The 23,344-nt window shown below is 38.1% G+C and overlaps 2 protein-coding genes across 3 annotated transcripts; one reads left to right on the top strand and one right to left on the bottom strand.

Annotated features, from left to right (window-relative positions):
- The first annotated feature begins 1,668 nt into the window (after positions 1–1,668).
- On the top strand, positions 1,669–8,910 carry LOC114462492 (ICOS ligand-like). 2 transcript variants are annotated; one of them, XM_028445373.1, is made up of 6 exons: positions 1,669–2,124; positions 2,212–2,535; positions 2,620–2,904; positions 3,559–3,729; positions 5,216–5,298; positions 7,969–8,910. In XM_028445373.1, exons 1-5 carry the CDS (start codon positions 1,911–1,913, stop codon positions 5,284–5,286), a joined length of 1,065 nt encoding a protein of 354 aa, XP_028301174.1. In that variant the 5' UTR covers positions 1,669–1,910; the 3' UTR covers positions 5,287–5,298; positions 7,969–8,910. The 2 variants fall into 2 exon arrangements, with proteins under 2 accessions (XP_028301174.1, XP_028301175.1); XM_028445374.1 differs by lacking the exon at positions 7,969–8,910 and having other exon boundaries at positions 5,216–5,481.
- tmem45a (transmembrane protein 45a) lies at positions 7,675–23,187 on the bottom strand. The gene is made up of 6 exons (XM_028445375.1): positions 22,966–23,187; positions 19,451–19,781; positions 18,265–18,477; positions 16,434–16,618; positions 16,221–16,363; positions 7,675–8,024 (listed from the first exon to the last, which is right to left on the bottom strand). The coding sequence occupies exons 2-6, from the start codon at positions 19,644–19,646 to the stop codon at positions 7,928–7,930; spliced, it is 834 nt and encodes a 277-aa protein (XP_028301176.1). The 5' UTR covers positions 19,647–19,781; positions 22,966–23,187; the 3' UTR covers positions 7,675–7,927.
- Between the last annotated feature and the right edge of the window lie 157 nt (positions 23,188–23,344).

Here is a 23,344-nt window from a genome sequence, read left to right as displayed (position 1 = left end):
TATTTTTTCCTCATGATCTTCATAGTGTTTTTCAGCCTTTATTGTTTGTGTTTATTAAAAGGGGTGGAGCTCTTGTACAAGCCCATTGGGCTTCGTTCCCTCCTTGCACCGTAAATGTTGTTTTTTATGTGTGCTAAAAACCAAATGAAATGAATGTATTTATTGCAACACCACATCATCAGTAGGGTAAAACTAACCTCACGTTCCTGCTGAGGTCGTTTTCTTTGGTAAAGTCTCAATATGAACTCAACACATTTGAATCTTTGGACCCCCTGCTGTCACCCCCATCAACACAACTCCGTCTTAGCCTTTCAAGCTCCTTTTGGACCATTTTCACCCCTCCTCCTTATTAACAAGTGACCAAACCCCTCACCCTACAATGCACACTACCCCACAGTGAACATCACTGGTGAGGCTCCACACTGGTAAAGCTACTGGCCCTGATGGTTTCATCTCTAAAGTGCAAACACCTTGTGTCACTAAGTTCTGTGGAAACTGCAGCTTGTCTTCAACATGAGCCTGAGTCTGTAGTGGTTCCACAGACCCACATCATAAAGATCCTGGAGCAGCTCCAGACATCGGTCAGACGGAACCTGGACCTGCTGCAGTTTGACTACCAGCCCAAGCTTAGAGTTGAGTACACCATCACCCACCTACTGGATTATCAGCAGTGATTGGATGTATCAGGGAGGGTGATAAGGTGGAGTACAAGGCTGCTGTGGACAACTTTGTCACATGGAGTGAACAGAACCATCTACAGCTCAATGTGTCTAAGGAGCTGATTGTGCTACATCCAGTCATGTCTTTGTGAGAAAACGTGTAGCTGCAGTATAACTACCTTGTATCTTGTTGCTGTGCTATCTTTCCATGATGTGCTACTGTTTTTGTAGCAGCTTTGTTTGTCACCCAGTTTGAAGCCTTTCACACAGTTCCAGTTAATGACAGAGTTTTAACTTACATGTAAAATTGTTGACAATGAGGAACCTGTTTGGTATAATTGGTCGATCATACACCCGTATAAATAAGAGTTTACTAACAAGAATTTGAACATGAAGAAGATACCACTAATTGTCAGTTTGATTAATATGTTTTATAAAATGTATAAAACCTTGTTCTTTATTTTAAATACCTAAAAAATGTCTATATCTGTACAAATATATTAGTAAGTAATTTATCTTTAAAGCGCTTTTTGCAGATAAAATCACTAAGTGCTGTACAGAGCTGTGGTGAAAATACAAGTGCAAGATCAAAATAGAATAATAAAACATGGGTGCATATACATTATAAGAGCAGCAACATAAATGGATAATAAAAATTTAAAATCCAGTTAACTAAATATTGATATTGGTTGTGTTTTCTGGACTGGCACCCTATCCTTGGTAAACACCATCTAAGAGATGGATGGATGAAAGGCTAAGTTCTTAAGAGTTCAAGATAAGACAAACTCTTCCTTTTTGGTAGCAGTTCTTAAGGCAACATCAGGGTAAAATCTGGAGCAGTGATGTGTGCGTCATGCGTAAAAGTAAAGACTTAAGATTTCAGCATCACCAGTTTCAAGCCTGCCCCGTGGTTTTCCGCTGTATGTCTAATTATGAGTTGGTGCTAGGTGCCATCATCTTACGTCACAGTGGGTGTGTCTCTGTGTGTGTGTGTGTGTGTGTGTGTGAAAGAAGTCAGGCAGGTTGGGCCAGTGCCTGCACAATAATGCCTCTAACCGGATCTTAGCTGACAGACATTGCCACCTTTTCTCTGTTTCTACTATAAAATAGGTTTCTGTCTGCAGGAGTTCTGGTGACTTTGCTTTCTGAGGACATCCTTTCAAAAACGAGATGATTCAGTGAGTGAAGGTATGGCACGACAAGCCTCAGCATGACTAGGGATGAACCTGAGAGTGAGGGAAGCTGTGCATAATGTCTTGGAGCGGGGTGGAGAACAAGGAAGCAAAGGTTCGAGGACACAGGCCTGACAGAGGCATGGATGTGGGAAAACTGGTTTCTATTCCAAAAAGCAGATCCACCGTTGGAAGGACTTTGTTTGGGTTGGGACTAATGCGCCTTCAGCCTCTGGCTCTGTGGCTCACAGGGCTCACAGGCCTCAGCCTTCTGTGTCCGTGCTTCACTTCTGGTATATGATCACCAATGTATCATCTCTGCATATAAAAACCTGCCTATCAGTGTTTTACAAGTGTGTATGTCTCCTGTGTGTGTGCAGATGAGGACTGTGTTCTTGGCATTGTGGGACGCCCAGTGTTACTTCCCTGCTTTCACCCTGAGTTTCTCACATTGGGGAATCGTTCAGCTGAATGGAAGAGGAATGATGAAGTGGTGCTGAGATCAGTGTGGCAAGGCGACGAGCATATGGAGATGTGGGGATACGCCTTAGCCAAGCTTTCTGACCATGCTGCACAAACTGGAAACTTCTCCCTGGAGTTGCTGGAAGTTTCCCCTGAAAATGACAACATGTCATATACTTTTTTCATTCCCTCTGAACAGAATCAGACTGACCCTTTGTGCACGGTGTGTCTCAGGATAGCAGGTTAGTTCAAACTGAGTATAACAGTCTTGAGGAGTATTTACAGGTGCTTATTTATTTATGTGTGTCCCCAATGCCTGTCTGCAGCTAGTTTCAGCTCTCCACAGCTCCACAGGGAAGAAGGTGAGCAGGGGGAGTTGCCAGTCTTCCTCTGCCAGTCCAGTGGTGGTTACCCTGAGCCTCGAGTGTACTGGATCATTAATGACACAGATGAGCCCCCGGATGGATCAGTGAGGACCCAGAAACAGCAGCTCCCAGACTCCAACCTCTACAACATCACCAGCCACATGACGGTTAACATCTCCAAAGAGGCCAGCGTGTCCTGCATCATCCAGAACCTTCCAATGAACGAAACCTTCACATCCACCATCTGTGAGTCACTCACTGCTGAAAATGAGCAATGCATCAAACATACTTCATTAGCCTTTATTTAGTCAGGAGAACCACATTGAGATTAATAATCTCTTACAAGTGTGTCCAGGCAGTGGTAAATAAAACAAGTTTACTGTGTGAAAATAATACTAAAATGTTCTTAAAGCAAATAAATAGCACAGAAGACAAGTACACAAAGAGTCACAGAGTAAGAGCTTGTGAAAGATAAAACTATAAAAGCCACCAAATAGTTAAAAATAAATTAGCAAAAACAAGAACAAAATGAAGTTTTTGTTTCCAGGGTCCTAAACTCTCCCAGTGAGACCAACACTGTGAGTTTATAATCTTTCTGTACAGCATTCCATGAACATGGAGCAGAATACATGGAGGCTTTTTGTCCAGTTCAGGACTGACGGTCGTAATCGTGAGTAAAAAAAAGTTTTCATAGCAGACTGTAGTTATTTCTGGGTTTCTGGGTCACATGACTACAAAAGCAGGGAGGCAGCAAACCAAGAATTGCCTTGTAGATAAAACTAAGTTAGTGAATGTGTCTGCGTAAAGATAGAGACGACCATCCAACGTGTATATACAGGGAACAATGACGTGTGAGAGCTTTGCAGCCTTACAGGCTTTGTTTCTCTGCTTCTGATCCAGACGGTGCACCAGGAGGTCCTGTGGTGACTCGGGCTTCAGACGCCATGTGGATGTTCAGCACGGGTCTCTGTGTAGTGGTGGGCATCATGGTGATCACTGGGGTGGCTTATCAGATCCACCTGGACCGGATCAGTAAAAGAAAGAAGAAGGAATTCCAGAAATCAGAAAGAGGTGAACACATTGATTACTTTGTTTAGGTTTTATTTGTTACTTTTTTAATTTGGTAATTTTACAAAAATCATATTTCGACAAGGAGGTATTTACACATTCACACATAAAGCCAGTGTGATAATTGACCTGAAAGGTGAGGCTGTTGGAAATTGTGTTTTGTACTAAAAAATTAGTAATTCAAACTTTGGACTTTATTACTGTATCAGCCTTCTGTGACAGTGCCCCCAAAGCTGAAGTTGAATTCGACTTGATACACAGAATCTCTCGTAGGTTTAAATATCTCGACTCTGATGAATCCTTAAAGCTTTTTTAGCATTTTTTTTTTTTTTTTAACAATTTATTACCCCAACTTAGCGTAAACAGTTTTCCAGTTCTTTCACGACAGCTCACTATCACTAAAACTCCATTGAATGAACAGGTTTCGATTTTATAGTTGTGTGCAAGCTAGCCCTTCATGTCTAACACCAGTTAGTTCCTATACCAGGCGTGTCAAGCTCATTTTAGTAGTTTTGTGACAAAATTCTTTTTAAATAAGGGAAACATGTAATAATTTGAAGAAAATTTAAGGTTTCGTAAGAATTTTGAGTTTTTTTCAACATTTTGACATTAAAAATGACTGCAATCATGCGATATAAGCACCGGGAAAACTGTGAGAACCTGTAAATATTGTTGAGTTTCATTTACACAATGATTCATGTTTTCTCTGTCATTTTTATTTTCTCCCGTGGGCCAAATTGGATGCTCCAAAGGGCCGGATTTGGCCCCCGGGCCATGAGTCTGACATAGGTGTCCTATGCTTACAGTACATGTCTGAAGGAATGGTAAAAAAAATCCTATAAAGGACACTCCCTAAACTCTGGAAAGGCAATTGTTTCAGCACTTTGGCCACTCATACATTAAATGTTCAAAATGGAAATGTGTGACTGCAATCCTGGAGGGAGTCAGTCTTTCGTGGTTGAGTTTTATTCTATATTTTCAGCCAGCTCGGTTTTATAATGAGAGCTACTTTCCAATCATGTATGTGGGAGCAGCGAGAAATCTAAAAAAATGACCTCATCCATTGAAGAATGAAATAACCTATTGTTACTTGATACTCAGCAAATAAAGTCGTCATGACTACGCAGTACAAAAGGAAAATGCATTGTGCCAAACAGGGGGAAGAATAAAGAACAGCTGATTTCTTTTAAATGTATTGTTTCCGGATATTGACAGCTTTTTCTGGTGATTTTTATTGTGAAAAGAATGGGTCATCTCTGTGGCCATCAAACTGTTCATCACATCATTGTGAAGTGATTGACAAACTGAAGGTTACAAGACATGAAATGCACATTGTTTGATGAGATAAGAAGAGAAGAGAACAGGAGTGAATGAAGGGGAAGCTACTGTATCAGTGTTTAACTCATTTGTATCTTTGAGAAATCACAGTCTTTATGTGTGTTTTCATTCTGTTGTCTTTTTCTTAACAACCATCATCTGTTATTTTCAGGGCGCCAAAGACATCGCTTTAATAATGAACCTGAAGCGACGAAGATGATGTCCAAGGAGACAGATGTGTGACGTCCGGATTAAGTATAAACAATCTCATCAATGGTCATTTGTCTTTTTCAGCTGTGAAGCATCGATGCACTGATATGTAAATATGTTTAGCTTCTGGCCACAAACACAACATGTCAATAAGAAACTATATTCTACTGCCTCTCTTCTTTTGTAAATATTTTATTGTAGGTTTCATTAAAAATGTAAAATTAACAATTGGTCTTTCCTTTGCCTGAAAACAAGTCTTACTGTGTGTGTGTGTGTGTGTGTGTGTGTGTGTGTGTGTGTGTGTGTGTGTGTGTGTGTGTGTGTGTGTGTGTGTGTGTGTGTGTGTAAACTCTCAGGTTTCATTCCTCAGTTCAAAAACAGTCTTGCATGTTTCCAGTGTCTTGTGCCACAAAGAAACACAAGCATTGTTTTATTTTTCTCTGAGGCTTTATTATGAACATACGTCAGTGTAGCACATTTGAACCTCAGGTATGGGATCAACTGACGTAAAGTCAGTGGCAGCAGTCTGGGGAACTCCTTTTATTCCTGTTGTTTATTTTGACCTCAAAACACTGGAAACTGCCTTGTGATCCTCACTCTGGGTTGATTAGTTAAGTCTACATTTGAGCTGTTCTCTGACCCACCACCCACTGATTTTCTCTGCCTGCAAACACACACACACACATTCCATTTATGAATTTAGGTTAGATTGGATAAAATTCAAAATAATTTGACATCACTTTCATATGTAGACTTCACCAGGGTGCTGAAGAGGAAAGTCCAGTCAATAATCAAACCTCGGATTGATGAGGAGAATGTTGTTTTTTGTCCTAGTCATGAAACTTCTTTACCACCATGAGCGTGCAGGAGTTGGCCTAAGCAGTAAACATGTGCTGTTTGGATTTGGAAAGGGCTTACAGTTGTGTCCCCCATGCAGTGACATGCAGTCAGGGTAGGCAGAGCCTCACATGTCATCATGGCATGTGAAATACTATTATGAACCTAATGAAAATGAAGATTCATTTGTCTACTTAACTGCTCTGTAAATGTATCAGAGGTGTAAAGAGTACTGATATATGCTACTCAAGTAGAAGTATAGTTACTTGATCAAATTGTACTCAAGTACAAGTACAAGTAAGTCATATATCATACTCTAGGCCAAGTGAAAAATAGCTCAATTAAATATTACTCAAAAGTAAAAGTTACTAGTTACTTTCATCCCCAGGTTTATTTTTTAGTAATAAATCTTGCCACGGTTCCCTTGCATACAGTAAACATCTTATGTATAAATTTAAAAAAAAAGGAAAAAATCTTGCACAATTGGAACTTCCTATAATATTTTATTATAGGGAGGATATAAAAAGGGAGAGCAGTGTTACACCTAGGTGGAGAGGGAGGGGGAGGGCGATCTGGCGTGATCCTTCCTATTTAACGAACACGCTGGAATAAGAATAGATTCAATTCCAACATGATCCACATGGAACATTTGGATATACTTATTTTGAACTGAATTCATTGGCTGTATTTTATTTTAAAAATAATTGTACATAGGGTTAGGGTTAGATTTAATGCTTTTTTTTTTACCTCTATATATGTGGTTAAATGTTGTGTTAAATGTAGGAAAATGTGCTAAATATGAGAAAAGTGAGATAGATAATGAAAACTTTTATGCTAAATTGTTACACTTGGCACCCCATATATATTTAGTTTGTATATGTATACAATTTATATGAATTTAAAAATTGTTTTAAATAAATAAAATAAAAGGCTTTAGGTTAAGCTGGTTCAGGACATCATTGGAGTTTTGCTGCCATCTGCTGTTAAATTCTGGGCTTTAGTTTTGTCTCAGAAATAGAGCAACCTCCAGTACACAGATAAGAAATAGCAATTACGCTGATTGGATACTTGCATGTATTGTGTTTTTTGCTAGAGTCTATCCAAGCTCACGACAGGCACAGGGTGGGGTACACACATATGTCACACACCCACTCATTCATACCCCAGTCTCTATTTAACCTAGCGTACATGATTTGGTTAGCCTGGAATCCATCCTAATCTCCTTGTATTATTCAATGTCGATTTTCTTTCAAAAAGTAAGGAAGTGGGTGTGGCTTATGCAGAGGTTAATGGTTTGGAGTGTGGGAAGAAAACAGAAATGTAGCTGGAGGTCAATATAACAAACCCATGCAAGGAAAACATGCAAACTCCACACAGATGGGCCTCAAGTCTTACCCCGCCAAGAATCAGGGTCCTTCTGCACTGACTTTGTTTATTTAATTCAACATAATTGTTTTGTAGAATATACAAAGTTTAACTAATAATACTGTTTTAAGTCAATTTTACTCTGATAATGAACATTTTACCACAAGACAGCAGCGCTGAACAATAAGTGCTTTAAAGTCATCTGAAAAGAATGGATACGATTACATTTGGTGCTTAATATTTATTATTAGGTATTAATGACAAAGCATGTACTTTAAGAAATGTATAAGAACAACAGATTTAGATCAATAAGGCCAAACAGGGACGATCCTTGATAAGGCAGAGGTAGACAAGCTTATGTCCAAAGTAAAGCATCCACAAGAACACTTTACATCCCTTCTGTCTCCATGTCTTGTTTTAGGCATTGCTGTATCCCTGATTTCACTGTGATTCATCATCAGTCACATTGTCCTCATAAAACTTCATCCTCTGACTCAGCATCTCTTTCCCCAGTCTTCAGAAGGCCCATCTCCATAGGAGGAGTCCTCTTCAGTCGAGAGCGCACCGCACTGCAGACAAACAACAAACAACGACGGAAGAGAGACTCATGAAATGATCTGATCGGGCATTAACGGAGATACATCCAGGATATAATTATCTAGCTTCGTAGTATAGGCCCTGAATGCTTACCTGGTCAGCTGACCAACTACAATCTTTGGCCATGGACCCAAAACCACATATTGTGGTCATACCTGCCTGCCATTGCCTGATTTCATCAGATCTGGAAAGCTAAGCAGGGGTGGGCCTGGTTAGTAGTTGGATGGGAGACCACAGAGAATACCAGGTGCCACAGTGGGGTGGCAGCTCCTCTAGTAGTATCTGTCATTGTATCCTGAGTCAAAACACTTTACCCACAATGCCTCATATGAATGTGGTGTGTGGGTTGGTGGTGGTCTTTAGAAAAAAAACTTGTTTTTTCCAGTGAAAACTGATTTACTGTAGTTCTGAGCCAACTACTTGAAGACCTGAGTGTGAACGTGACATTGTTGGATGCCTGTCCCAGCTCACATTAGGAGCAAGCAGGCTACACTCTATAGGTTGGGGTGTCAGAATACGAAGCAGTTTAATCTCAAGAAAGCCACAGATTATATGTGGGAAAACGAATAATTTCAACATTATTGTTCCCTAGTTTACACTTCTACGTATAAGAACCATGTCGGAAATAAACTGAATAAATAAAATAAATAAATAAATAGATAATACAAAATATGTAAGAAACCAACAATATCCAAGCAATAAGTGGTAAATATGAGTCCCAACAAGATCTTCACTTAAAATTTCCTAGATTTGTGACCAGTTACTATTTAATGAAGGGAAATAAAATGTAAAAATTTGAGAAAATTGAATGATTTTGTAGGAATTTTTAGTTTATTTTAACAGTTTAACATAAAAAATGATGCCATATGGAATTATGTGATATGCAATCATGGGATATAAGCACTGAAAGTGTTAAGTTCCATTTACACAATGATTCATGTTTTCTCTGTAATTTTCACTTTCTCCTGTTGATCCCATGTCAAATAAAAATCATCCACCTTCCCTTTTAATTCAAATTTGATTTTTTTCAATTGAACGTGCTTCATAACATCATGTAACAAATTAATATATGTAGGAGGGGTTTATTTTTTTAATTCCATTTTAGTAATATCAGTCTTCTAGATAACACTGAAATAAATTTGATAACAGTTTTCTGCTTGTTAATAAGATTATCAGTTACTGGGGGTACTCCAACAAGTGCAAGCACAGGGTAAGGATGGAACTGTATTCCACAAATATCAGACATCAATTAAAAAAATCATAGTCCAGTAGGCTGTTATGTTAGGACAGTTCCAAAAAGTGTGAGCTAGTGGTCGCACCGGTCACAAGCTGTGTTCACCCCATGGAACATTTTGGAAAGCCGTGCTTTGGAGAGGTGTAGCCTGTGCAGAACTTTGAATTGGAGCAGTCCACGACGAGCACAGACTGAAGATGAGTGGACGTTGTCTTGAGCCTTGGTCCATTGAGATGCAGTAATATTCATTCCAATGTCCTGTTGTCAAGCTTCTTTTAGGTGATTGAGTGAAGGCACGTATTCCAAATCTGACAGTTCATTACATATTTTAGAAATGGACCCTTTTTTCAGCAGATCTTTTAATATTATAGTATTCATGTTTGAGCTGGGGGGCTGAATAGGAAAAGACAGGAACATTGATTTAACAAAACTACAGATTTAGAAATATTTAAAAAATTGGCATTAGCAATTTGGTATTTCTGACGTAGCTGATCAAAAGATGCAAATGCATTTTCAAAAAACAAATCCTGCATTGAATGTATTCCTTTGACTTTCCACTGAGAAAAAGCCACTTCACGAAATGCTGGATTGAATTCATGATTAAGTGTAATCAGGTTGAGAAGTGAAATATCTTGCCATTTAAAATGTTTTCCAATTTGATGCCAAATTTTTGTAGTATGTGAGACTACAAGCCCTTAAGGAAGAGTAAATCAATGCTTGTAACAATGTAATATGACAACTCTGATTCTTCATCTCAACCCAGTCAGCCCACCGCCCCGTGTATTACACCAGAAGGACAAAGATCAGATATTACACGACCAGTAGTAGAATCTGAAGTGAGGCAATCCCATTCTACCAAGTTCTTTTGGTCTTTGTAAAAAAGCTTTCTTAATCCTTGGAGTCTTTTTGTTCCAAATGAATTGGGAAATTAAACCAGATTTGTAAAAAAGGCTTTAGTAATAAAAAAAAGGTATACATTGAAATAAAAATACAAATTTTGGTAGAATATTCATTCTTACCATGTTAATTCTTCCCGCCAAAGAAACTGGAAAGTAACTCCATTTGTGCAAATTCTGTTTTGTTTGTTCATACATTGTCGAGAAATTATGTTTAAAAAGACCAGAAAATTCTTTTGTAAAGTTAATCCCTTGATACTTAAAATTAGCTGATGTAGGAGCTAAATATGGTATTAGATTACTGGGCTGAATGGCTGATCAAAAAGAGAACACTTTTAGAGAAATTAGTTCTATGTCCTGATATAAGTCCAACATCTTTTAAAATGAACATAACAAATGGGAGAGATTCTTTAGCCTTTGACACGTACAACAATAGATCGTCAGTGTACAGTGAAACCTTATGCTTTGTTGCTCCCCTAAATAGACATTCTTTAATAGTTCTTAATGTAATGGCCAATGGCTCGATTGCCAAGGCAAATAACAAAGGTGATAATGGACAGCCCTGTCTAGTTGAGCGCCATAGATGGAAGTAAGATGAGTTCAAACCATTAGTTTGAACAGATGCCTGTGGCTAATAATAATATAATAATTTAATTAAAGATACAAAGCTGGGACCAAATCCAAACCTCGACAGGGTTGAGGAGAGATAATTTCACTCAACCCTGTCGAAGGCCTTCTCCACGTCCAGGGAGTGCAGCAACTCCTGATTTTGTTAATTGGTTTCTTGGGTATAAAACAATCATTAGTCTCCTTACATTAAATAACAATTGTCTGTCTTTTATTCACCCCGTCTGATCTGGAGATATGATGGTGGGGAGTATGTTTTCCAAATGTGTAGCTAAAACTTTTGCTAAGATTTTGTAATCCACATTAAGTAAACTTACTGGCAGGTAAGAGCAAGGTTCTAAAGGGTCTTTACCTGACTTGTATATGAGTGAGATATTGGCTTCATAAAATGATGGGGACAGAGAGCCTTTCGCCAGTGCTTCATTGAACACTTGTAATAAGAGAGGAGAGATCTGATCCTTAAATAACTTATAGAACTCTGCCGTGTAACCATCTGGGCCAGGGGTCTTTGAATTTTGAATTTTATTTATTGCTTGTTTACTTCTTCCAAGGTTATCAAATTTTCTAATAATTTTTTTGTTCCTTATTATTTTGGGGAATATTGAGGTCTCTGACAGTGGCGGCTGACAAATAGAGAGCGCTAGTGCGCCGCCTCACCTCTTAGCACGTGATGAAGCGACCAAAAAGCGAGACTAATCACGGGTGATTTAAAAGACTATAGTCGCTGAAATGGTGTTCTTAGTGAATGCACTTTTACAACACGCTCATATTCCACAAACACCGGCTTATTTTGCCCATCGGGGTGAATAAATCACTCTCTTCCGGGTGGTTGCCATGGCAGCTCAAGTAATCTCTGCTCCATTGATGATGGCTTTTTATCGGATGCGTGCACGAAAGTAACCCAAGGTTTACATACTCAGGGTTGATTGACCCACTTCATACCAGCTGTAATGGAATCCGATACCCAGAGTTTCCCATCACGGGGTATGTTGACCCAGTGTTTATGGATAGACTCAGAGTTTGTTAACCCTCCTTTATGGAATACACCCCAGCAATTCACAAAATGACAACAAAAACATCAAATAAAATATACTGAATAATAAAAGAACAGACAACCAACAACAAAACAATGCAAAATGACACCAAAACCACACACTACGATAGAAAAATACTTACTATTACCAGCAACACACAAAACAACAACAAAGACACACAAGATTGCTACAAATCACACAAACATAGAAAAGTAACATATAAAACGACATAAGAAACAACCACGCGTTTGAATAATACCAACCACACACAAAAACAAAATACACAAAATGAAACCAGAAACACACAAATTGATAGAGAAAACAAACAAAATGATGATAGAAATTATATCGATTAGAACATTAACTGAAAAAACAAGGATCATTTTCCTAGTCCCACATCAGGAGGGAGATGACCAAAAATGATAAAAACTATAGAAATAAATCTATTTATGAGGCACTAAATACTGTTTCTTTCCACTTATTTACAAAATGAAATTCTTTAAAATGTGTGTTATCACTCATTCATTTCATCATTATGCTCAATAGTTGTTATTTTTTACTGTATTCTGAGCAAACTGTGGTAGTTGAATATAAGGGGGTACTTGGATTCAGAAATGACAGAAAGGGGTCCTTGAGCCAAAAAAGTTTGAGAACCACTGCTATAAACTACTACTATAAACTATATTTGTTGTTACTTGTTTATGGGTTCGATGACAATAAATGTGGTTAGTTTGAAAGCAGTGCAGTGACTGCAATTTTCCTTACTTATTTGTTCAAAGCGACACAAACCCTGTTTTTGGTGTATGTCTTCTTTGGAGTTGTAGCCCCCCCTGGAGAAAAATGCACCAGCCGTCACTGGTCTCTGAAAAAGTTATCAATTATTGCGATGTCTCCTGTGGACTCAGATGTGTAAAACTCATGTTTTAAAATGTCTTAAAAGTTTCAGGAATTTATTCTGGATCAATTGTTGTAAGACCAGAATCCTTCCTAATTTCAGCTATTGTTCTTGTAGTTTCTCACTCCTTAAGTTGAGATGCCAAGAGCCTTCGTACCTTTTCCCTATGTTTGTAGTGTTTATGCCTTAGTCATGTTAATTTAGTTGTCTCAGTAGTATATAACAAAACAAGCTCAAATCTCCTCCAATAATAAGCTTGTATGTATTCATATTAGGTATACCTGAAACAAAAGATAACATGAAGTGATTATCATCTATATTAGGAGCATAGATGCTAATTAATGGTGATGGAGGAGGTGAAAAAAGGAGAAAAGAGGAACAAGAGGAACAGAAAACATAGAACAGCCCAACTTGGCTCAAGCGGCACAGCACAAACTCTTGACTTCTCACTAAGTTCCGCTTTTTGAATAATTAAATTAAATTAACTTTCCAGATCAGACTGTCTGGGAGCTTAACAACAACAAATAAACAAACAAAATAAAAAAATTTAAAATATTGCCAAGGCCAGCTATTACCCAAAACTATAATAAGTAAAAAGTGTTTCATAATAATATGGTAATTAAAAAAAGGCTTTAACTTGCTTGAATGACGCCCGGAGTCTACTGTCTGGGGACATGTCCGGAAAAATATGTACTCAAGAGCCGTTACAAAAAAGCTGGCCTTTTTCCCTGGATAGCCTTAGGATCTTTTTCTTGTCAGCGTAGTGATGCAGACGGGCAAGAAATGGTTGGGAACGCTCAGCTTTGGCTTTGGGCCAAGGATCCTGTGTGCTCGGTCAATGATGGGGGGGGGAATTTTCTCTCAGCAGTATCTGCATCAAAAGATTTGTCACAAAGCGAGTAGGGTTCCCAGTTTCAGCATCTTCTTTGATCCCCAAGATCCTAATATTCGATCTGCGACTTCTGTTTTCCAGACAAATGTATTTGTCCCAGACCTTTTTGTACAGTTTTGACAGTGTTTCATTTGATTTTTCCAGTATTGCAACTCTATCACTAACATCAGTGAGCTACCTTTCCATCTCCTGCTGCGTATTCACCGACTTTTTGTGGCTGCTAGTGAGTGTCTGTATCCGTGTAATAAGCTCTTCTCTGAGAGCTCTGGTGTCTTTCTTCGTATCTTGCCGGGCCGCGGCGAGAGCATCACGTAGCTTTTCACGTACGGCCCCAATCTTTGCCTCAATCTATGCATCCATTTCCGCCAAAAACGATCTCAGCTCATCCGTACCGTGACAGCTGAGTCCTCCGTCTGCACACAAATCATCCGCAGCCCTTCCGTCATGTCGCCTCCTTGGCTGCTAGAATCCTCCGATGTGGCCATGTGTTTGTCTTTAGCATTAGCCGGTTTTGAAGCTAGGTGGCTAGCCTTGGCCGTAGTCGAAGTTGCCTGAATAGTTCTCTGTGAAAGTTTGCGAGTTTTGGTTGACATTACAGCAAAAGGTATCCAAGACCCACAATAAATCACCAGCTCATCCTATCAATCCGTCTGGAAAGTTCCACATCTCTGAAAATTTGGGAAGCTGCCCGAAAAAGCACCTAGTTTATTTGCGCGGAAGTGACAAAGTACCCCCCATGTTTTTAAATTGTTAAGGAAAGCTGAAAAAGTTACAAAGACAACATGCAAACTACACACAGAAAAATCCCAAGGATATTTTGTACCACTGGGCAATAGCACCATGTCCTGTACACTATTAAAAACAATAAAATATTCTGCTTATTCTTTCAATTAAACTAAAATTAAATTAAAATGTCTATTTGTACGATTGCCGTATGGACAACCCCCGGTGCTATTGGTATGGTTACCGAAGTACACATGGAATGTTGATACAGTGGATATAAAAAGTCTACACACCACTGTTCAAATGCCAGTTTTTGTGATGTAAAAAAAAGACACCAAGATAAATAATTTCACAACTTTTTCCACCTTTAATGTGACCTATAACCTGTACAATACAATTGAAAAACAAACTGAAACTTTTCAGGGAGGTGAAGTAAAAAAAAAAAACTGAGAGAATGAGGTTGCAAAAGTGTGCATACCCTCTTATAACTGGGGACTGGGCTGTGTTCAGATTTAACCAATTGCATTGAAACTCATGTTAAATTGGAGACAGCACACACCTGTCATCATTTAAAGTGCCTCTGATTAACCCCAAATAATGTTCAGCTGTTGTAGCCACAACTTCCAGCCCAAGCCATGGTCTGCAGAGAGCTTCCAAAGCATCAGAGGGATCTCATTTTTCAAAGATATCAGTCAGGTGAAGGGTAGAAAATAATTTCTAAGGAATTAAATATAACATGGAACAGGACGTCCATCCAAAATTGATGACAAGACAAGAAGAACACAGGTCAGGAGGCTGCCAAGAGGCCGACAGCAACATTGAAGGAGCTGCAGGAATTTCTGGCAAGTACTGGCTGTGTAGTACATATGACAGCAATCTCCCGTCTTCTTCATATGTCTGGGCTATGGGGTAGGGGGGTAAGATGGAAGCCTTATCTTACAAAGAAAAACATCCAAGCCCAGCTTCATTTAGCAAAAACACATTTGAAGTCTCCCAAACGCATGTGGGAAAATGTGTTGTGGTCCGATGAAACCAAGGTTGAACTTTTTAGTCATAATTCCAAAAGGTATTTTTGGTGCAAAAACAACACTGCTCATCACCACAAGAACACCATACCTACAGTGAAGCATGGTGGTGGCAGCATCATGATTTGGGGCTGTTTTTCTTCAGCTGGAACTGGGGCCTTAGTCAGGGTGGAGGGAATTATGAACAGTTACAAATACCAGGCAGTGTTGGCACAAAGCCATTGGGTTTCTGTTAGAAACCTGAAGATAAAGAGGAACTTTATCTTTCAACACAACAATGACCCTAAGCACAAAACCAAATCAACAAAAGAATGGCTTGACCAGAATAAGATTGAGGTTTTGGAATGGCCCAGCCAGAGTCCAGACCTGAATCCGATTGAACATCTGTAAAGTGATCTGAAGAGGGCTGTGCACAGGAGATGCCCTCGCAATCTGTCAGATTTGGAGTGATTTTGTAAAGAAGAGTGGGCAAATATTGCCTTATCAAGATGTGCCACACTGATAGACTCTTACCCAAAAAGACTGAGTGTTGTAATAAAGACAAAAGTGCTGCAACAAAGTATTAGTTTAAGGGTGTGCATGTTTATGCAACCAAGTTATCTTTTATTTTTTATTTTTCCCATTTAAAGGTTTCATTTTGTTTTTTAATTGCATTGTACAGGTTATAGGTCACATTAAAGGTGGAAAAAGTTGTGAAATAATTTATCTTGGTGTACATCACAAAAATCTGGGTGTGTAGACTTTTTATATCCACTATATATTGATACGGCAACTGTACGGATAGCCACTGCCAATAAAGTTTATGACATTTTGAGATTGAGATTAGTGAAGCAGGTTCTCACCAGTTTACTCTCCAGTAAAGCACGCTAACGATGAGCATGGCGAAGGCAAGATGCCAGGAGTAGCACATGGTGATGAACATGACATTACTGTGATCCTTCAGGTCCCACTCAGGGCCTCGTGGAGGGTACAGCACAAAACCAATCTGTGTATGAAGAGAGGGGCTGACATCAGACTTGAGTGAGGTGTTACCACATTTATCTGCTCACATTTACCTCCCAAAACCAGCTTCCCTGCAGGATGGTAAGCGTACAGCGCAGCAGCTCAAGGAGGATGTTTCCACGATGGAAGACTTCCATGAAGGCAACGAGAGCCTCGCCAAACACGGCGTAGAGAAGGAGCTGATGCACATGCACGTCCAGCATGCTTCTGTCATGGAGGTGGTAAAAGAAGAGGAATCCTGAAAGACGCATGAGAGCACGATAAAAGCTTAGTAACATTAAAGTTCTGATGGAGATCTGTTGTCATTCAATTCAACTTAGAGCCAAACTGTTCTTTATGTTTGCATTGCTATTAAGTAACACACGTCATGTAGGGCTGGTTGGTATTGACCAAATCTCATATCTTGATAATTTTTCTGAAAATGCCTATATACAATATAAATCTCGATGATTTTAATTCAAATAAACGACAATTCTGGGTTAAATTTGCTGATGCAAAATGACACACAGGCACATTTATTAACAAAAGGTTGAACAAAATGAGCCACTTTTGGCTGTTTCTCCTATAAGAGACAGCACGTATGAGTGAGTTCTTTAGTGTGGATGTTTAGGGGAAGGTCTGGGTTAGGAAGCACTCAGTAATCCATCAAACTGTGCTTTTCTTGCTGTTCTGAGAAGAAGAGAAAGCAGTGACACATAAAACAAGTATTTTAAAATAAGCTATAAAAATATATACGTATATCAACATAGGCAATATTATAATTTTCTATATCGCCAAAATAGAAAACATATACATAGAAAACAAATATATTTTGAATTTTGATATATCACCTAACCCTAACGTCGTGATAAATTTAGTAAGAATGCTTCAAAGAGAGTTTCAGTCTAATCTGTGTTGTTTTATATGGTTTTCTCTCTTATGAATAGCTTTTATATATGGGTAAAAGAGAAAGTTAAGAGGTAGAACATAAAGTTTAAACAAATAAATAATAAAGATAAAAATAATTTTATATAAGAAGAAGAAGAAACAGAACAACAAATGCTATATGTGTATGTAGTTGTACATGCAAGAAGAGTATATCTACTCTATATTGATGGGTCTTACAAGGCATACAAGGCATGAAGAAAATCCAACCTAGTCAACAAAATTTGGTTCAACATAATTCTTTATCAGCATGATAGACACCTTTTGAAACTTAAACCCACTTTTTTTCTGCTGAATACATACAGTATGCATTGGGTAATAAGTAGTGCTGTTGATTAATCTTAGTCTCACTATTTACATTTTAGTAGTAAAATGTCAGAGTCACTGCCCTCTTAAGGTTGACTGCTGGCTATTACAATTGAATATTTCTATTGGCTGAGACAGATTATTGTGACCGTCGTGCATCACCAACTCGGTTTCCTCCAATCACAGCCCTCAGTGAGCATTGAGACACAGCTCCAATGTGGAACTCCGTTCTGCAGCCGTGATGTTTTTCACTCTGTGCTTCTATAAACAGCAGATTCTGTGCTAATCAGAGGGTTCGTCAAGCTATGTGTGAATGTACAGACACATCGTGAGTGTATTCCTGTCTGTCTCTGTGTGTGCGCGGACATGCGTGTGTATCTTGTCGCTGTGTGCACGTCTTCCTGGTTTATGCGTGCGTGAGGTGGTAGGAGGCTGATGGTAGGAGAGTAGGGCTGTGTGTCTCAGCTGTGAACTCACTGTGCAGCGTTGACCGGCTGCCTGACTGGGCGTGTCTTACTGCTTCGAGAGTAACACCCATAATCAAGGCATTTGAATCCCCCTCACCCCCAGTGGCAGGTCAGCAGAAAGCAGGGGTTTAATTCCTCTTTAAGGAGAACAAACCTAAAGTCCAAATGAGAACGTCCACACTGTTACCTTCGTTAAAGAAAGCTAGAGCCAGCATCAGCCTGTCCAGAGCCAGCGGTGTTGCATCTGTGGTGTGGGTAATCAGAGATACAGTCCCAGCTAGGCCAAAGAACAGATACATGGTAGCATGCTGCCAGTTCATCAGGTCCTCCCAGTGCTTTTCTGTGAAGTCGTATAGCTGGAGTTTTGGTCCATCTGCTAAAAACTGCTCAGCCAGCATCCCTGCACACACCACAGCACACCACATGTCCCATTACTCCCCTCACACTGAACACCAAGAAGCCAGGGTTTGGGGTCAATTATAATTGTAATCACATAATTGATAATTAATTACAATTATGGCATGATTATAATTGTAATTTAGAAAATATGTTGCTGTCGTAATCGTAATTAAATTGTAATTAAGTTCAGATAATTGACTTTGTACAGTATTTGTAATGTCTTCATTTTTATTTTCATTTTCTTTTTTGTATTATTTTTTGTTTTATAATGTTTTGCACTGTTTTTATTATTCAGATTTTATTGTAAAGTGTCCTTGGGTTGGGTGGCCTGAAACGAGCTCTTAAATAAAATTAATTATTATTATTATAATTGCCATGAAAAATTTTGATTAGATTAGATACACTTTAATTGATTAATTAATTAATCCCTAGGGGAGGCTCTGTCAGGAAAATTATATATAACAATTGTTCTATGTACAATTATTAAAATTTATGATCAAGCTCTCTCAAATTTCACCGTTTGAAAAAAATATTAAAAACCAATATTTTTATTGATTAGGAAGCCTAACACGGTAACCAATAGATAGGAATTTTAAAGCTGATTTAGGACCCATTATTATAAAAGACGCTAACAGAAAGCTAACACAAGAGGAACGTTTACTTTTATTAGGTTATTTATTTCAGGGTTAGTAATAGTAATTAATGGTAAGTGAACTTTAGTAATTGAGAACGTATATGTAATTGACTTTCTGAGGATCAAAAACAATTGTAATTAAATTAAAATTGGAAAAAATGTGTATAACTGTAATCATAATTGAATTGTAATTGAACAAGGGTAATTGAAAACATAATTATAACTGAAAAATGTAATAAACCCCCACCCTGGATGGAGCTACAGTTGGTAATTTTCTATTGTCCTGCTATGTGTGAGATGCTACTGTAGGCTCCAATCCCTGAAAGAAGAAAGTACTCACCAACAACTGAGAAAAAAATCATAACAGAGCTTTCAAATATCTCCATGCGTCGCTGTGAGGCTCTGCTGGTCAGCCGGGTGGAACCTATATGCTTATTCCTGCGGGTGGCGTACCACAATGAGTACTTTCCTGCCCACCAAATCCCAGCCACAAGGAAGAAGCTTCCAGGGAGAGCATGGCCCTTGAAACTACCCATGATCACAGCACCTTGGTCAGATGGAGAAACCCTTATTGGAAGCCTCAGGCTTTCACCAAACCAAAAATGTCCTGACTGTTAGATTGCCATAACACGACCCTTCAGCTGGTTATGGAGAAAACAGATGAAAAAAACCTGGAAAAGAAAAAGACAGGTCTATAATTTTAGTAAAACCACATAATCACACATACTGTACTTTAAGTGTGTGTGTGTGTGTGTGTGTATTCCTATGTGCGTTGGCAACAGCTCTTTAACTGGGCTTGGAAAATGTATCTAGAATGAGACGTGAGACGTGACTGCTACCTTTACAGGTATCGCCGCCACACAAAAACTGTTCTCACTTTAATTTGTTTGGGGCGCCAATTGTAAAATTGTGTATGCAAAAATAAAAAAATTAAAAAGCGTGAATTTTTTTTAATTTTACTTTTGACCAGATTTACCGCAATATTTGTGAAATTTGTGATATTTACTTTTCTCGTAAAAACACAATGTTAAATCTAAATGTTAAATCTAAATTTGAATGTTAACATTTAACATTTAGATTTCACATTTAAGATTTACATTTAAGAGTTACGGTACACTTAATATTTAAAATTTAACATTAAGTCATTAATTCATTCATTCATTCATACACTGAGGCTGACTGCATCAGCAGGAACATACTGTACTACAGCTAAACAAAGTGCATTCATCCCAGTGTGTGTGAAAGAGGTCTACTTGAATAGAAAAATGTGTGTGCTGTAATAAAGTGAAACTGTGCGCTGTCCGTTTATCATTCAATGGATTAATATCATAAATAATCTCACGCTTTTACGCATTAACAGTGTCAGCAGTTTCCTGCCTGGGTTCTTTCGTTCCTGACTTTTCTGTAACAACAGTGTTGTCTTTGGTCTGAATTATGGATTTTAATCATTCATCATTTTAAACTTAAGCAACACCTGGTCTGAACTAAGTTATGAAGTGGATCAGATCTGAGTGAGTATAAAAGCTCCGCCTCCTCCACTAACAGTGCTGCTCTTTGCTGTCATCATGGATTAAAATTCATTATATATTTTTTAAGAAAGATCATCAGCTGTTCCTCCATTCATTGCTCTGCCAGGTTCTCCATTGTAGTGATTGGTCAGACGCTGCAATCTCCACCCCTTTCATGTGAACGTGCACGTACCGAGGCTGAAAAAACTTAAATTAGGGTATTGTGATCGACCGTTGTAAAACAGCTTCTCTCTGACAGGGAATGTTTGGTTAGTTGAAGTCCACTAACACAGATTAATCCAGGATATAATTATCTAGTTTAGGCCCTTAAAGTTAAAGTTGCACCTAATCTAAATGAGTGCCTCCTGTGATGAAACGTTTGGCTTACACTAGTAATAATACTAATAATCTCTGGCACAATCCAGGGTGACATCAGCAGCCAACAGAGAATAAAAACAAGGTGCACAGCTTCTTTGTCGTGGAGATAAAACGTTGCTATGTCCTGCAACAAAGGACGTGTTTTCAGAGAGGACACCCGCCCCAAACAGATTGTTTGAGATGGTAAATCACAGCCAGGCCAGCCAATGCCTTGGCCTGTGCAATCTCTCCAGACCTGGGTCCCCATGGTGATCATCCCCTCCTTCACCTTACTGGAGGACCATTGAAGTCTCATCAGTGCGTACACTAATTCAATCTGCAGTGTCTCCTGCCCTTCTTCTACTTTAAGTAATGAACCAATGTAGCTTTATCCTGACAAAACCTTACTGGTTTGTATGGAAGCATAGAGCTATATTTTGGATCACTATATTGTACAAACATGATGTTATATTGAACGAACAATATACCATATTTGTGATATTATTTTTTTTGTAAAATATAGTTATATTGTACGAACAATATAATATATCGTTACAATATAATGTAACGTTTGTTTATTATATACAATATATTATTTGTTCAATATAATATCACGTTCGTACAATATAATCACATTGTTTGTACAATTTATTATGTTTGTAGAATATGAATATATTGTACAAACAATATATTATAATGTTTATCATATACAAGTATATTGTTTGTTCAATAAGTTACATTTGCACAATATCATTATATTGTTTGTAAAATATATCATGTTTGCACAATATAATATCATGTTTGTACAATATAATTACATTGTACAAACAATATATTATGTTTGTTTATTATATGCAATATAAGTATATTGTTTGTTCAATATAATATCATGTTTGTACAATATCAAAAATATATTTTTTCTATGTGGCAGCTCTACGTTTCTACAACAAAATGTGAGTCTGTGACTTATTGGGGGCATCCACCTTCAGCTTAACTTCATTGTGTTGCATGTATGTAATAATAAAGGTGAAGAAAAGCATTGCAAACACACACAAGCACAAGAATAACCTACAAACTTTACACAGAAAGGTCCCAGTTCCCCCACAGCTAATCATATCCTAAGCTTTCTGTGCAATATTTTCAAAAATATGCATAACATGAAGTGTGAATCAAGCACAGGTACTTGAGTTATTGACAGTGTCTAACATGTTTATGATGGAACTATGTATAGTTTATGTCTTAAAAAGTGGTAGTGCTGTTAACACACCATGATATAAAATCTCGTAGAACATTTTTTTAATGTCTAGATATTCACAATTTTGTAACAACTCTTTTTTTTTTAATGCACTGCTTTAAAAAAGGAAAAAATAAATAAAGAAAAGACCAGAAAAGAAAAGAAAACTGCAACACCATACGATTTTGAGATCCTACGTTTTTATTTTAGCCTACTTCCATCCCTTTACTGAAATTAATGTTTTGTTTTTTTTCTTTTTAAAGTAATTCACAATCTATGTTTTTTTAGGTGTTAAGAAGGTTTCTAAAAGTTTCTAAACATTTTTTTTGGTGTCTCGTATTTATGATAAATGAGCGAGTGAATATAGAATATAATTTACTGATTGTAGTAGATCAGTCCAAAGTTATTCATAGGCTAGAAGTGAACAATACAGAAGGGAATATTCTATCAAATTCCCTGTCATTTTACTCATATTGGTTATTATTGCTCAGCCAGCTTTGGACCAATGTACTACTGTAAAACGAATTTATCCACGAGTGTTAAAATACTTTATGAACTTGTTTTTGTAGTGTTTCAGGTAACCTTTGGGTTTTGAGTACAAAACAAAGGCACAGATTGAAAGACCACAGCCTTTAACAGTGTTTAAAGTTGTAGAGATGTTTTTCCAAGGTATTTAGATCTTATATTTGGGTCAGAAAAGAACATGACTGGCAAAGTTAAGCACATAGCAAAAAGAAGGAAAAAAAAACATCTTACCTAAATTTGTTAATCTCTGGGAGTGGAAGTCTGAAAAATATGTGAAAGTCAAATAATCTTCATGTTTTCATCTCTCAAGGTATTTTTCTTGCAAACTCTAGTCAGATATTTCCTTCAATGTTCGGTGAGACACAAGATAAACATCAGCCTCCTGCGTGTCTGATTCCCAGCAGGCTTTGGATCTGTTTCACAACCTTTTCCTCCCTCATTTTCCAACTCCAGATAAACTGAGTTTTTTTTTTTTTATCTTCCAAGAAAAGAATCTCATTGGATAAACGAGAGGGGCTTTCGTCACCAGTCTGTGCTGTGATTGGCTAAATGAAACATCCATCTCCGGTGTCCACGTGTGCACTTTTACTCCGCCTGTGTGCGTGCTGGG

The sequence above is a fragment of the Gouania willdenowi genome, chromosome 4, assembly GCF_900634775.1.
Source record: "Gouania willdenowi chromosome 4, fGouWil2.1, whole genome shotgun sequence".
Taxonomy (NCBI): Eukaryota; Metazoa; Chordata; class Actinopteri; order Blenniiformes; family Gobiesocidae; genus Gouania; species Gouania willdenowi.
Note: the sequence above shows the minus strand (reverse complement) of the source record. Positions and strands in the feature narration are given on the sequence as shown.